The 14,532-nt window shown below is 46.5% G+C and overlaps 1 protein-coding gene across 1 annotated transcript; it reads right to left on the bottom strand.

Annotated features, from left to right (window-relative positions):
* Positions 1-1,375: 1,375 nt before the first annotated feature.
* Positions 1,376-8,731, bottom strand: LOC120910327 (C-type lectin domain family 2 member D-like). The gene is made up of 4 exons (XM_040322101.1): positions 8,621-8,731; positions 6,762-6,937; positions 4,174-4,280; positions 1,376-1,794 (listed from the first exon to the last, which is right to left on the bottom strand). Exons 1-3 carry the CDS (start codon positions 8,703-8,705, stop codon positions 4,200-4,202), a joined length of 342 nt encoding a protein of 113 aa, XP_040178035.1. The 5' UTR covers positions 8,706-8,731; the 3' UTR covers positions 1,376-1,794; positions 4,174-4,199.
* Between the last annotated feature and the right edge of the window lie 5,801 nt (positions 8,732-14,532).

Here is a 14,532-nt window from a genome sequence, read left to right as displayed (position 1 = left end):
TTACGGCGGTGTAGCTGCGCCGTCCTAAATTTAATCCCATGTACGTGAATCTACCTACAAGATTTTTATATTTTTTTGTATTTTTTTGTAAATATATATATATATATATATATATATATATATATATATATAATCCCCAGTTACCATCTCCATTCTCTATCAACGTCCCCAACCTCCTCCTCCTTGGTCTTCTTCAGGCAGAATGACACATGTCTTGCCCAGCTTGCCCTATATACTCTCCCCTAGGGGGCGCATCACTGAGAAGGCCACATCTAGTACCCCAGTAGGTAATATTGAGAGTGCCTCTCAGTCCTTTTTTTTCTTTTAGAATCATTATCTTGTATCACGTTTTGTATGTTCACAAAGCGGGATCCTTTGATAGATATTTTTTTACATAAATTTTTTTTTTATAAAAGATTACAAATTTTTTTTTCTACTTTACAGCTTATTTTGTATCTGAACTTTTATTAAATGAAAGTAACAGGTATGACTACTATAGAAAATAAAAATAGTTAAAGTGGAACGCCAGCTTTTATTTGCCTCCCATTCCTCCTCAACCTGCCCCCCCACTCCCCACCTCCCCAGATGTACCTTTTTTCCTGCAGCTCTCTAGCTGGTCTGATGATGTCACCAATACTACTTCTTTCTTAGTATTATTGGTGACATCATCAGACCAGTAGAAGTAGTATTGGTGACATCATCAGACCAGCTAGAGAGCTGCAGGAAAAAAGGTACATCTGGGGAGGTGGGGAGTGGGGGGGCAGGTTGAGGAGGAATGGGAGGCAAATAAAAGCTGGCGTTCCACTTTAACTATTTTTATTTTCTATAGTAGTCATACCTGTTACTTTCATTTAATAAAAGTTCAGATACAAAATAAGCTGTAAAGTAGAAAAAAAAATTTGTAATCTTTTATAAAAAAAAAATTTATGTAAAAAAATATCTATCAAAGGATCCCGCTTTGTGAACATACAAAACGTGATACAAGATAATGATTCTAAAAGAAAAAAATGTAACATTAACAGTCGACCAAATTAAATCTGACCTATCCCAGAATTGGCCGCAGTCGGGCGCACGGTCCGGGTGTTATCTACAATGCATAACGCAAATTCTTTGCAAGAGTTGGAAGACTGTACCATAGTCCGGTACGGTTGTCTCCAATCAAGTAAGAATAGTAGGCAATACCAAAATCGACAAATAGAAATCCTTCAGCCTGCTGACGATCCAAATCTAGTTGGCAATTGAATTGATAAATCGGTCAACACCAGAATTTGTTGTAGTCTTGTCCAGAGGCGGCTCTAGGCTTTGTGAGGCCTTAAGCAAAACTTAGACGCAGGGGCCCCACTCATGCCCATAATGGGTAAAAACAATTCAAGCAAATAAAAATGGCTGCAGAAAGTTGCACGGATCTAGCACACGGTGATTGAGCAGAGGCAAATTAGGCGACCGCAAGGCCGCTATGAGTGCAAGGCCTTAGGCCGCCGCCTAATTTCCCTAATTAAAGAGTCGCCTCTGGTCGTGTCCATTATGAGAGTGGCGCCATTTCAATTTCTTCTAATATTTGCTCAATTGTTGTATGTGTGGTCCTGAAGGAAGTCTTCTCACTTGATGACCAAACATTAGGAAGTCAGTTGCCCGTAAGCCAGTCATTCTCTGAGTCGCACAAAGCCCAATCGTCATCTTTCATTTTGCCGGTCCGGCTTGTTACAAATCCAATAACGATCGGAGTAACAGGCTGCGCTGGAGACCCGCTCCCGATTGAGGAACACGCATGGGGACACCCCATCGATGTGGAACCTGGAGGAGAACCCAGAGAGCTGGTGAGGACAATTCCGTACAACAACTAACATCTCAAATTATTCAAGGGTTTAATTTACTAATACATCAACTTTCAAAAATTTGGCAAAAATGTAAGGGCCAGAGTCTCAGAGGAGATACGACGGCGTATCTCCAGATACGCCGTTGTATCTCTGAGTTGCGCCGTCGTATCTATGCGCCTGATTCTTAGAATCAGTTCCGCATAGATTTGTATTAGATCCGACCGGCGTGAGTCTCTTACGCCATCGGATCGTAACTGCATATTTACACTGGCCGCTAGGGGCGTGTACGCTGATTTACGCGTCAAAATATGTAAAACAGCTAGATACGCAAACTCACGAAAACGCACGCCCGGCCGACGCCGTACAATTACGCCGTTTACGTTAGGCTTTTCCCGGGGGTATAGTTACCCCTGCTATATGGTGGCGTAAGTGCGGCGTACCAATGTTAAGTATGGCCGTCGTTCCCGCGACGAAATTTGGAAATTTTACGTTGTTTGCGTAACTCGTCCGTGAATGGGGCTGGACGTAATTTACGTTCATGTCAAAACCAATACGTCCTTGCGGCGTATTAGGAGCAATGCACACTGGGAGATTTCCACGGATGGCGCATGCGCCGTTCGTGATAAACGTCAATCACGTCGGGTCACAGAACATTTACATAAAACACGCCCCCCTGTTCCAAATTTGAATTAGGCGGGCTTACGCCGGCCGATTTACGCTACGCCGCCGCAACTTACGGAGCAAGTGCTTTGAGAATACAGCACTTGCCCGTCTAAGTTGCGGAGGTGTAACGTAAATCGGATACGTTAAGCCGCCGCAAAGATACGCCGCTGTACGAGAATCTGGCCCTAAGAGTTAAAAAAATATATATATTATGAGTTGAAGAGTATAAATAGCAAACCAAAAAAACATGAAAGAGATGTTAAAGGGGAACTTCACTCTACCCCCACATTAAGAGCCCCAAAGTATGGGAACGTGGTGTCAGGCCTCGTGCACATGACCGTTTTTCCTCGGCAAAATCCATCAAGAAAATTGGTGGCAGAGCTTTTTTGCAGAGGAAAACGGTCGTGTGTGAGGCCCCGTACACACGGCCGAGGAACTCGACGTGCCAAACACATCGAGTTCCTCGGCCAGTTCAGCCCTGAAGCCGCCGAGGACCTCAACGGGCCGAGTTCTCCCATAGAACAATGAGGAAATAGAGAACATGTTCTCTATTTCCTCGCCGAGGTCCTCGTCGGCTTCCTCGGCCGAAAGTGTACACACGGCCGGGTTTCTCGGCAGAATTCAGCCAGAAACTCGGTCGGAAGCTGAATTCTGCCGAGGAAACTGGTCGTGTGTACGGGGCCTATGTTTTTCGTAGAAAAAACTGTTGTGGATCTCGACGAGAAAAGAAGAGAACATGTTCTCTTTTTTCTTGTTGGGAGTCTCAATTTCCTTGCCGGGAGTCTCGTCGGGCTGGTTTTCGACGAGAAACACGTTCGTGTGTATGCTTAGATACGCCAGCGTAACTCGTTTGTGGATCTGGCCCTTAATATTTTTATATCATTTGTTTAAGAATTAAAAAAATATTGAAATAATTTCGATAATTGATCCAACACCAAGGGCCAGATTCACATACAATTGCATTACGCTGCGGCGGCGTAACGTATCCCATTTACGTTACACCGCCGCAAGTTTACAGCGTAAGTGCTTGATTCACAAAGCACTTACCTGTAAACTTGCGGCGGCGTAGCGTAAATCCGCCCGGCGCAAGCCCGCCTAATTCAAATGGGGTGGGGACCATTTAAATTAGGCGCGTTCCCGCGACGAACGTACTGCGCATGCTCCGGTCCTAACATTTCCCGACATGCATTGCGCTAAATGACGTCGCAAGGACGTCATTGGTTTCGACGTTAACGTAAATGGCGTCCAGCGCCATTCACGGACGACTTACGCAAACGACGTGAAATTTAAAAATTTGACGCGGGAACGACGGCCATACTTAACATTGGTTAGACCACCTAGAGGGCATGCTTAGTTTTACACGACGCATCTCTACGGAAACGACGTAAATTTAGATCGACGGGCAAAGCGGACGTTCGTGAATCGGCGTAACTAGTCATTTGCATATTCTACGCCGACCGCAATGGAATCGCCACCTAGCGGCCGGCCTAGAATTGCAGTCTAAGATCCGACGGTGTAACACAGTTACACCTGTCGGATCTTAGGGCTATCTATGCGTAACCTGATTCTATGAATCAGTCGCATAGATACGACAATCGTATCTCAGAGATACGACGGCGTATCAGGAGATACGCCGTCGTATCTCTTTTGTGAATCTGGCCCGAAGTTTCCATTTCATAGAAACCAGACTTACGTGTCATTAAATACGGATCCATTTGTTCACATCCAGAGCCCCCCATTATCTTCTCTCTTCAGACCAATCCAGTGATCTGATGAGCCTTTGAATCGTTGAAGAAACTCCTGGTGGGAAAAAATTGAAGTAAACGTTAGGACTAATAAGCACGAGCTGGCTGGGTGTGATGGGTTTGTGTCCTTTGGCAACCATTGAGGAACAATTTTATTGGATTCTTTACTACGCCCAGTTAAATGCCCAAACTACAAGGTGATTGGCCACAGTCCAGTTTTTCCAAACTGCTCCCAATAACATTTACTGCCCATTTGTCACCAAGCAATGTGGCAACTGGACGTGATCAGTTTGGACCCAGGTGACAACCTTTTTTTCCAGGAATACAAAACCCATTCACATATAATAGAAATCTGTGTGTTGACAAGAGATAATATGGGTGGACTTTGTGGGACTACCATATGTCTTCCAGCTGGGTCATTGAAGGCCTACTAGAAGGTTCTATTCTCAAGAAATTGTTGTTGGTTTCATGTCACCATGTGGTCTTTTGGTGTACACTTCATAAGTTGATATACAGATTTGCAGGATTCCGTAAATATAGTAGTTGAAGCAGGACATATGGAGGAGGAGTAATAGTATTAAGAACATTTATCCAATGTACCTCACGCAGTGTTGCCAACCGTCCGTATTTTTACAGACAGTTCGTAAAAACAGGCACTTTTTTCCCCCCGTTCGTAAATGTCCATGGTTGCGGGAATGTGCCAGTAAAAACTGAGCATGGAGATTGGAGGCAGGGGGTGATGGTGGCTGCGGTGGCCCCGCAGAGGGGTATGGAGGCTTGGGGGCAATGGAGGCAGGGGTAGATTGGAGGCAGGGGGTGTTAGTGGCAGAGGGTGTTAGTGGCACCGCAGAGGGTGGGGGATGGAGACAGGGGTTGTTGGGGGCACCGCAGAGGGGGATGGAGGCAGGGGACGATGGAGGCAGGGGGTGATTGGAGGCAAGGGGCTTGGGGGTGATTGAAGGCAGGGGGGGATTGTGGCACCGCAGAGAGGGGTGAAGGCAGGGGGTGTTGGTGGCAGAGGGGGATGGAGGCAGGGGGTGATGTGACTAAATAATTTGCCCTTATTATATCGAAAATAACAAAAATATGTTTTTTTACCTTAATATCTACCTTAAAGCGGGAGTTCACCCATAAAAAAAATGTTACCCTTAGACTGATGCTCATTTTGTCAAGGGGAATTGGCTAGTTGTTTTAAAATCGAAGCTGTACTTACCGTTTCAGAGAGCGATCTTCTCTGTCGCTTCCGGGTATGGGTCTTCAGGACTGGGCGTTCCTATTTTGATTGACAGTCTTCCGACAGGCTTCCGACGGTCGCATCCATTGCATCACGAGTAGCCGAAAGAAGCCGAACGTCGGTACTGCGGTACTCTATACTGCGCCTGCGCACCGACGTTTGGCTACTTTCGGAAAATCGTGACGCGATGGATGCGAGGAATAGTGTCCCATCATTGGTGTCAGTGGGAGGAATAGTGTCCCATCATTGGTGTCAGTGGGAGGAATAGTGTCCCATCATTGGTGTCAGTGGGAGGAATAGTGTCCCATCATTGGTGTCAGTGGAAGGAATAGTGTCACAAAGGCTAGATAAAAGGCAAGCAAAGGGCCACATCCGGCCCACGGGCCATAGTTTGGAGACCAAAGATTTGTAGACTAGTTTTGGAGGAATAGTGCCCCAGCACAAGCTGGCTGGGTGTGATGGGTTTGTGTCCTTTGACAACCATTGAGGAACAATTTGATTGGATTCTTTACTACACCCAGTTAAATGCCCAAACTATAAGGTGATTGGCACACAGTCCAATTTCTCCAACCTGCTCCCAATAACGTTTACTGCCCACGTGTCACCAAGCAATGTGGCAACTGGACGTATCAGTGGAAGGAATAGTGTCCCATCATTGGTGTCAGTGGGAGGAATAGTGTCCCATCATTGGTCTCAGTGGGAGGAATAGTGTCCCATCATTGGTCTCAGTGGGAGGAATAGTGTCCCAACATTGGTGTCAGTGGGAGGAATAGTGTCTCATCATTGGTGTCAGTGGGAGGAATAGTGTACCATCATTGGTATCAGTGGGAGGAATAGTGTCCCATCATTGGTGTCAGTGGGAGGAATAGTGTCCCATCATTGGTCTCAGTGGGAGGAATAGTGTCCCATCATTGGTATCAGTGGGAGGAATAGTGTCACAAAGGCTGGATAAAAGGCAAGCAAAGGGCCACATCCGGCCCACGGGCCATAGTTTGGAGACCAAAGATTTGTAGACTAGTTTTGGAGGAATAGTGCCCCATCATTGGTGTCAGTGGGAGGAATGGTGACTCATTGTTGATGTCAGGGGGAAGCATAGTGCCCCAAGCGTCAGATAAAAAGCAAGCAAAGTGCCACATCGGCCCCTCGTGTTGCAGTTTGGAGACCACTTCTCATGTAATATATAAGTGATTGAACACTGTATTGGAGGAGGTCAGATCTTCCCCCAAACCCAGGAGAACCCATCATGGTACGAGGTCACTCAAACCTGAATTGTCACACAGACATGAACACCGATCAACTCACCAGCTCTTCCTGGGAATCGATAAGGGCGAGTGATGCATTGTGGGAGACACAGAAGTCCTGGCTGTTTTGCCACTCATTATATTGCTTGGAGAAATAATAACATTTCTTTCTGTACCAGATCCAGTCATCTTCACATGGAGCTTCAAGGAAGACCTCTGGGCAGGCGCCGCACTTCCCTAAAATCGGAAAATACACAAGATTTACATTGGTGTTGGTGGTTCCATCAATGAGCCTCATTTTAGGGGGGCAAATATAAGCTGGGTCCAATTTGTAACTAGCATTGGTAAGGAAAGGGAATATTTTGGCGAGTTGTCTGCAGGAATTAAGGGCCAGATTCACAAAAGGGATACGCAGGCGTATCTGCTGATACGCCGTCGTATCCCTGTTTCTATCTATGCGGCTGATCCATAGAATCAGTTACGCATAGATATCCCTAAGATCCGACAGGTGTAATTGTTTTACACTGTCGGATTTTAGGATGCAGTTCCGCGGCCGCCGCTGGGGGGAGTTTGCGTCGTAAACCAGCGTCGGGTATGCAAATTAGGAGTTGCGGCCGATCCACGATGGTTTTTCGCGTTCGCTACGTCGCCGCTAGTATAGTTTCCCGTCGCTAAGTTACACTTTTTTTTTTGGTGCCTAGAACTTTAGTCATTGCTGTCTAAAGTATGGCCGTCGTTCCCGCGTCGAAATTTAAAAATCAACGCCATTTGCGTAAGCCGTCCGGGAATACGGAAGTACGCTACGCGCGTCGCCGTTCATAAAAATGACGTCACGGCGCGCAAAGCACGGCAGAAGTTCGGAAACGGATCATGCGCAGTAGGTCCGGGGCAGGAGCGCGCCTAATTTAAATGGCACACGCCATTGGCCGCGGGCGTAGGTTTTCATCGCAAGTGCTTGGTGAATCAGGCACTTGCGATGAAAAATTGCGGCGGTGTAACTTATCTAGGATACGTTACGCCGCCGCGATTCTTCGTGAATCTGGCCCTAAATGTTCATATCCTAAGTTTGGAAATACAACTATAATCTGATCGCTTTACAAAAACACTTTTTTTTGTAGTTTCCAAATAAAATATAATTATATATACCGAAAATAAGACCTACCTCGAAAATAAGACCTAGCGTTATTTTCCAATATTAGTAAGGCTGCAATGATGATGAGGGGGCTGCAATAATGGTGAGGGGGGCCGTAACGATGATGAGGGGGGCCGTAACGATGATGAGGGGGGCTGCAATAATGGTGAGGGGGGCTGTAACGTTGATGAGGGGGGCTGCAATAATGGTGAGGGGGGCTGTAACGTTGATGAGGGGGGCTGCAATAATGGTGAGGGGGGCTGTAACGTTGATGAGGGGGGCCGTAACGATGGTGAGGAGGGCTGCAATAATGGTGAGGGGGGCCGTAACGATGATGAGGGGGGCTGCAATAATGGTGAGGGGGGCTGTAACGTTGATGAGGGGGGCCGTAACGATGGTGAGGAGGGCTGCAATAATGGTGAGGGGGGCCGTAACGATGATGAGGGGGGCTGCAATAATGGTGAGGGGGGCCGTAACGATGACGAGGGGGGCTGCAATAATGGTGAGGGGGGCCGTAACGATGATGAGGGGGGCCGTAACGATGGTGAGGGGGGCTGCAATGGGGCCACAGTAAGGCACCAATCATGGTGAGGGAGGCTGAAATGAGGGCACGGTAAGGCTGCAATAATGGGCACGGGTTGGGGGACTTTCAGGTTTTTTTTTTGGAGGGGGGGTCGGCATTGAAGGACCTGGCTTTGGGGCAGCAAAGGGAGTAAATGCGGGCCTGGTCCCAGCATCCCATATCATTGTGTGATGTCCCGTACATAACAGTGTCCTTGACATCTCACCTCTGGCAGAATGAACCGTCCACATCGCAGCAAAAAGTACAATGTTGATCAAAGCAAATGCCAATAATATATAGAAGTTAACCATGGATAGGTTTCTTGGTACCTGCAAAGCAGAAAATAAAAAAACGTCAGATATAATGTACATTATAGTGATAGAACAAGCGATGTGTCATATGTTCTTTCTAAAACATAGGACTTCTCTATCAACTTTTTCACAGCTGTCCTCATTTAGGAGGTTTATACTTGTTTCAGTTTTTCTAGTGTGAATGCGATGGAAATCACCCTACTGTCTGTGTATTCGACGGGTGTCAGAAAGAACAGAAATGAGGGGAAAGCCTCTAAATAAAGGGTCTCAAACTGGTGGCCCTCCAGCTGTTGTGAAACTACAAGTCCCATCATTTTTGGGGGGGGGGGGGGCAAATACACTTAAAAATTCAAAAAAAAAACATCAATTGCAGCCTCACTGTGCCCATCAAATGCCACCAGTGTGCCCATCAAATGGCACCAGTGTGCCCATCAAATGCCGCCACTGTGCCCATCAAATGCTGCCACTGTGCCCATCAAATTCCGCCACTGTGCCCATCAAATGCCGCCACTGTGCAATCAAATGCTGCCAGTGTGCCCATTAAATGCTGCCACTGTGCCATCAAATGCTGCTATTGTGCCCATCAAATGCTGCCAGCGTGCCCATCAAATGCTGTCATTGTGCCCATCACATGCTGCCACTGTACTATCAAATGCTGCCAGTGTGCCCATCAAATGCTGCCACTGTGCCATCAAATTCTGCCAGTGTGCCCATTAAATGCTGCCAGTGTGCCAATCAAATGCTGCCAGTGTGGCCATCAAATGCTGCCACTGTGCCATCAAATGCTGTCATTGTGCCCATCACATGCTGTCATTGTGCCATCAAATGATGTCAGTGTGCCTATTAAATACTACCACTGTGCCATCAAATGCTGCCAGTGTGCCCATCAAATGCTGCCACTGTGACATCCCGCCCGCTCACTATCTGCCTGGCACTTACCCTGTCTCGGTGGGGCAGCAGGTGATGGCGACGAACGGGGTCCTTTATGCGTCTCCTCTCCTCCTGTCCTCTCCTGATACATGTCCAATAGCGGCGCCTGTCAGGTGACAGGTAACAGACCCGAGCACCTGATTGGCGGAGAGGCAGTTCAGTGTTAGGAAAGCGACTATTCATTCACCGTTCTAACACACCTGAGTGAACTGCGAGCTCCAAGTAAACTGACCTGAAACAGCGGCTGCTGTTTCTCCAGTGTGAAAGCCCCGATAGGGACACCGCGGCTATACCGCCAGCATAGCGCCTCTGCAGAGGCATTTTGCGGTGGTTTTTAACCCTTTTTCGGCCGCTAGCGAGGGGTAAAACCGCCACCCTAGCAGACGAATACTGCTGCGAAATTAGCGGTAAAGCGCCGCTAAAAATTGTCACCGCTTTACTGCCACCACCGCTACCGCCCCAGTGTGAAAGGGGCCCAAGTCACAATGACTCCACAAGTATGAAATCATTAAAGAAATTCTATTCTATGTACAAAGATCTGCTAATAGAAAATAAGAACAGGATTGTGACGGTAAACAAACTGAAAAATTCAGAAAAAAAACAAACATCAATTGCAGCCTCACTGTGCCCATCAAACGCAGACACGTGTGAATGTATAATATGAATAGGAATACATAGAAGATCTCGTCTTACCTTCCTCCTCTGCAGTCTCCTCGCTCTGTGATCCTGAGTCATAGTGATCTGCATTATATAGAGAGAGAAGGAATCACTCACGAGTCACACGTGGTGAGGGAGGAGCGGAGCACCGCAGAGTTTGTGTTTGGTTACGGCAACAGCTATAATTTTCCAACAGTAAAGAAAAACCTTATATCGTTACACAGTATCGATATTTGGCATTGATCTATTGTATCTATTGACAACATCACAAATCTCAATGTATTGTCATCTTTTTGTGATTTTTTTAATATGTTTTTGTGTATTTTTTACACACGTACAATTCATTTTGGTCCAAATACAAATTCAGACGGATTTTTGGTTATTTGGAGATTCCCCTTCCCTCCAACCTCTACAATACTCGGGTCCCCAGCCCGTGCCCGAAGCAGCCTCACCTCCATCAGGGCCGGATTAATAAGGGGGCTGATGGAGCTGCAGCTCCAGGCCCCTTTCTCAAGATAGGCCCATTTGCTAAAAAAAAAAAAAAAAAAAAGATCGACTTTGGGGGGTTGTAGCTCGACGACCAGAGGTCACAGAAACCCCACATTTGGGGGTAGGCATGGTCTTTGCACTTTTTATGTTGCACGATTCTGGCTAAAATGAGAATTGCAATTTTTTTGCTTAGAAGATAGATCACGATTCTCTCACGATTCTTGCGGCGTAACATCATCTTTCACATTAAAACAAAAAATCAAACAAAAAAAAATGGGCTAACTTCACTGTTTTGTTTTTATGGTTTTTATTATTCATTGAAGTGGGAAAATGCAGTGTGACATAACATATTGCAGAAATAGCCACTGTATTCCCTAGAGTCTCTGCTAAAATATATATAATGTTTGGCGGTTCCAAGTAATTTTCTAGCAAATAATATTGCTTTTTAATTTAAGAAACACGTGTTGAACTTTAAGTGGTTACATTTAGTTACAATGTTAGTTAGCTACAATGTTTCATTTTGTTTACACACTTCGCAGACTGCCCAGATTTTTTCTTTACACACAGAAGTGTATCCCTTTGATCTAAGAAGGAAGTGTTAGTTACAATGTTTCCTGTTAAAAACTTGGCAGACTGCCCAGATATTTTCTTTTGACAGCTGAAAGTCTCTCCACTTATATGAAAGAATCAACAAACTCTGCATTGAAGATCATCAGGGGGGTTGAATCGAGATCACAATTTTTTTAACGATTAATTGTGCAGCTCTAGCACGGTATTTGCGCAGCAATTCTTCAAAAATGTTTAAAAAAAATAATAATAATTTATTCATTAAAAAAAACACTAGTTAGTTAAGTTAGCACGATTTTTTTTGGTATCCTAAGCGATGCTTTACATTGTTTTAAGGTTACATGTTTAGAGTTACAGAGGAGGTCTAGTACTAGAATTATTGATCTCGCTCTAACGATCGTGGCGTATGTAACCTGTGTGTATCTGGCTCTGATACTACCAGTGCCTACCCAGCCACTGACTAGTATCTCTCCCCAGCCTGTCCCCACACACCCTCTCACCTGCTGACCTGTGGATGGGGGAATCACTCCTGCAGTGTTATTGTGTTCTGCCAGTGCGTACAATGATCAGTGTTGCTAACTATAGCTGGCAGCACTGATTGTTTTGGGAAAAACCTAACAGGCTGGTTGTACTCAAGTCGATTAATAGATTGACTTGTGTAAAACCAGCTAGCCCATACATAGATCGACTATGGCTGGTTTCTGCATATTTGGCGTCATTTCAATCCATGTATGACCCGCTTAACCACTACGCAGTCCCTAAATATCCTTCCACTTCTGTACATAGTGCTCACTGTCATACTCTCCACACTCCTCTCCTGTACATAGTGCCCACTGTCATACTCTCCACACTTCTCTCCTATACATAGTGCCCACTGTCATACCCTACACACTCCTCTCCTGTACATAGTGCCCACTGTCATACCCTCCACACTCCTCTCCTATACATAGCGCCCACTGTCATACCCTCCACACTCCTCTCCTATACAGAGCACCCACTGTCATACCCTTCACACTCCTCTCCTGTACATAGTGCCTTCTGTCATACACTTCTCTCCTGTACATAGTGCCCACTGTCGCACCCTCCACACTCCTCTCCTGTAATTACTGCTCACTGTCATACCCTCCACACTCCTCTCCTATACATAGTGCCCACTGTCATACCCTCCACACTCCTCTCCTATACATATCGCTCACTGTCATACCCTCCACACTCCTCTCCTATACATAGTGCCCACTGTCATACCCTCCACCCTCCTCTCCTATACATAGTGTTCACTGTCATACCCTCCACTCTCCTCTCCTATACATATTGCCCACTATCATACCATCTACATTACTCTCCTGTACATAATGCCCACTGTCATACCCTCCACACTCCTCTCCTGTACATACTGCCCCATCATACCCTCCACACTTCTCTCTGGTACGTACTACCCTCTGTCATACCCCCACACTCTTCCTGTACATACTGCCCATTGTCATACCCTTCACACTCCTCTCCTGTACATAGTGCTTTTTTCCGTACCCTTTGCACTCCTCTCCTGTACATAGTGCCCACTGTTAGACCCTCCACATTCCTCTCCCTCACCTGCACATACTTCCCACTTATATACCGTCCATACTCCTCCCCTATGTCGCTTACCCACAAAAACAGTTCTTTAAAATTATACTGAATATCCTCAATGTTACCGGCTCTAGAATGGACACACTTTTGTTAGTTCAACTAAAGGAAATATCAGTTCTCATATTTGTTCTGCCCCATTATTAGTACTCATTTAATTTTGTGATTACTACTATGATGTATAGAGGAACATCGGGGATCTCAGCTACTCTAAATATAGCACTTATATAAAAAAGTGGCCCTGAAAATATTTTTTAAATGTTGGCAACTGTGCACTTAGGTACTGCCCAAGGGCCACCGTCCACCGGGTCAGTAGGGGCCCCATGAGAGGCTCCTGGGATCCTGTGATAATAAAGCGGTAGTAAACTTTCCTGACATTACTACTTTTTAGAGGCCCTGGGGTAGGTTATGCCACAACGTACAAGTATGCCCAGCATATTAGCACATTAGTGTACACTTCAATTTTCAGACTGAGCCCTCCAGTGCTGCGATGAATCAGGCGGGGCCTGGACACTTCCATCTTCACCCGGTCTTCCTTCTGGGTTCTGTGCCTTTGGTCACTTGCCTTGGCTGGGCTGCGTTCATGTCATTCCCACGCATTTATTTATTATTTATAAAAGGCCCCACCAAAATCCTCAGCACCAGGCCCATGATGTTCTTAATCTGGCCCTGACCGCCATCTACGGTATTCACACTCATTTAACCACTTATGGTAAGGTGACCAGATTTTTAAAATGAAATCTGGGGACATCTTTTTTCTTTACTAGTAATGGCAACAATCAGCGACTCTCTGTCCGCCCGCCTCACAGCCTCTCAAGTCTTACTCTTCGGGCCCCGGCTACTAATGGATGGGGAGCGGAGGAAGATCACTCCGCCAGGGAAGGGAAGGAGATAGGCAGGTGGCTGGCCAGGATTTGAGCCAAGGCAGAAGAACATGCGAGCGAAGCTGAATGGGCATGCGCCCGAAACTGAAGAAATATTCCCTCCGCTCCGACCAGCACATGATCATCAGAAAGGGGCACAGATATAGGAAAAATACAACCCCTCTATGCTAGTAGGCACGGCGGAGCGGGGGGGGGGGTGTAATTCAATTTTTTTTATTTTAATTCTGCACTGACTGTCTTTGAAATTGCCCCTGCCCCCTATTAAATCCAATCTGGGGAAAAAACCAGGGACAGACTTGGTCCGGGGACAGTGTCCTCAATCAGGGGACTGTCCCCTGAAACTGGGGATGTCTGGTCATCCTAACTTATGGACCGCAGGGCTGTCTTAATGTGAGGGCACACCTGGGCACTGCGAGGGGGGGGGGGGGGGGTAGCTGACACAGAGGAGGGAGGGTGACACAGAGGAAGGGGGGGGGTGACACAGAGGACGGGGGGTGACACAGAGGAAGGGGGGGTGACACAGAGGAGGGAGGGTGACACAGAGGAAGGGGGGGTGACACAGAGGAAGGGGGGTAAGCTGACACAGAGCAGGGGGGTAGGGTGACACAGAGGAAGAGGGGGGGTGACACAGAGGAGGAGGGGGTAAGCTGACACAGAGGAGGGGAAAAAAAAGGTGA

Source organism: Rana temporaria, chromosome 8, assembly GCF_905171775.1.
Source record: "Rana temporaria chromosome 8, aRanTem1.1, whole genome shotgun sequence".
NCBI lineage: Eukaryota > Metazoa > Chordata > Amphibia > Anura > Ranidae > Rana > Rana temporaria.
The sequence above is the reverse complement of the archived record's forward strand: the minus strand, read 5'-3'. Positions and strand labels throughout refer to the sequence as shown.

Excerpts from the sequence above, each read along its gene's own strand:
- LOC120910327 (XM_040322101.1), bottom strand. The coding sequence starts at position 8,705 with ATGGTTAACTTCTATATATTATTGGCATTTGCTTTGATCAACATTGTA. Across the intron at positions 6,938-8,620 it reads GACGGTTCATTCTGCCAGAG|GGAAGTGCGGCGCCTGCCCA; the intron begins GTGAGATGTCAA and ends TTCCGATTTTAG. Across the intron at positions 4,281-6,761 it reads TCGATTCCCAGGAAGAGCTG|GAGTTTCTTCAACGATTCAA; the intron begins GTGAGTTGATCG and ends TTTTCCCACCAG.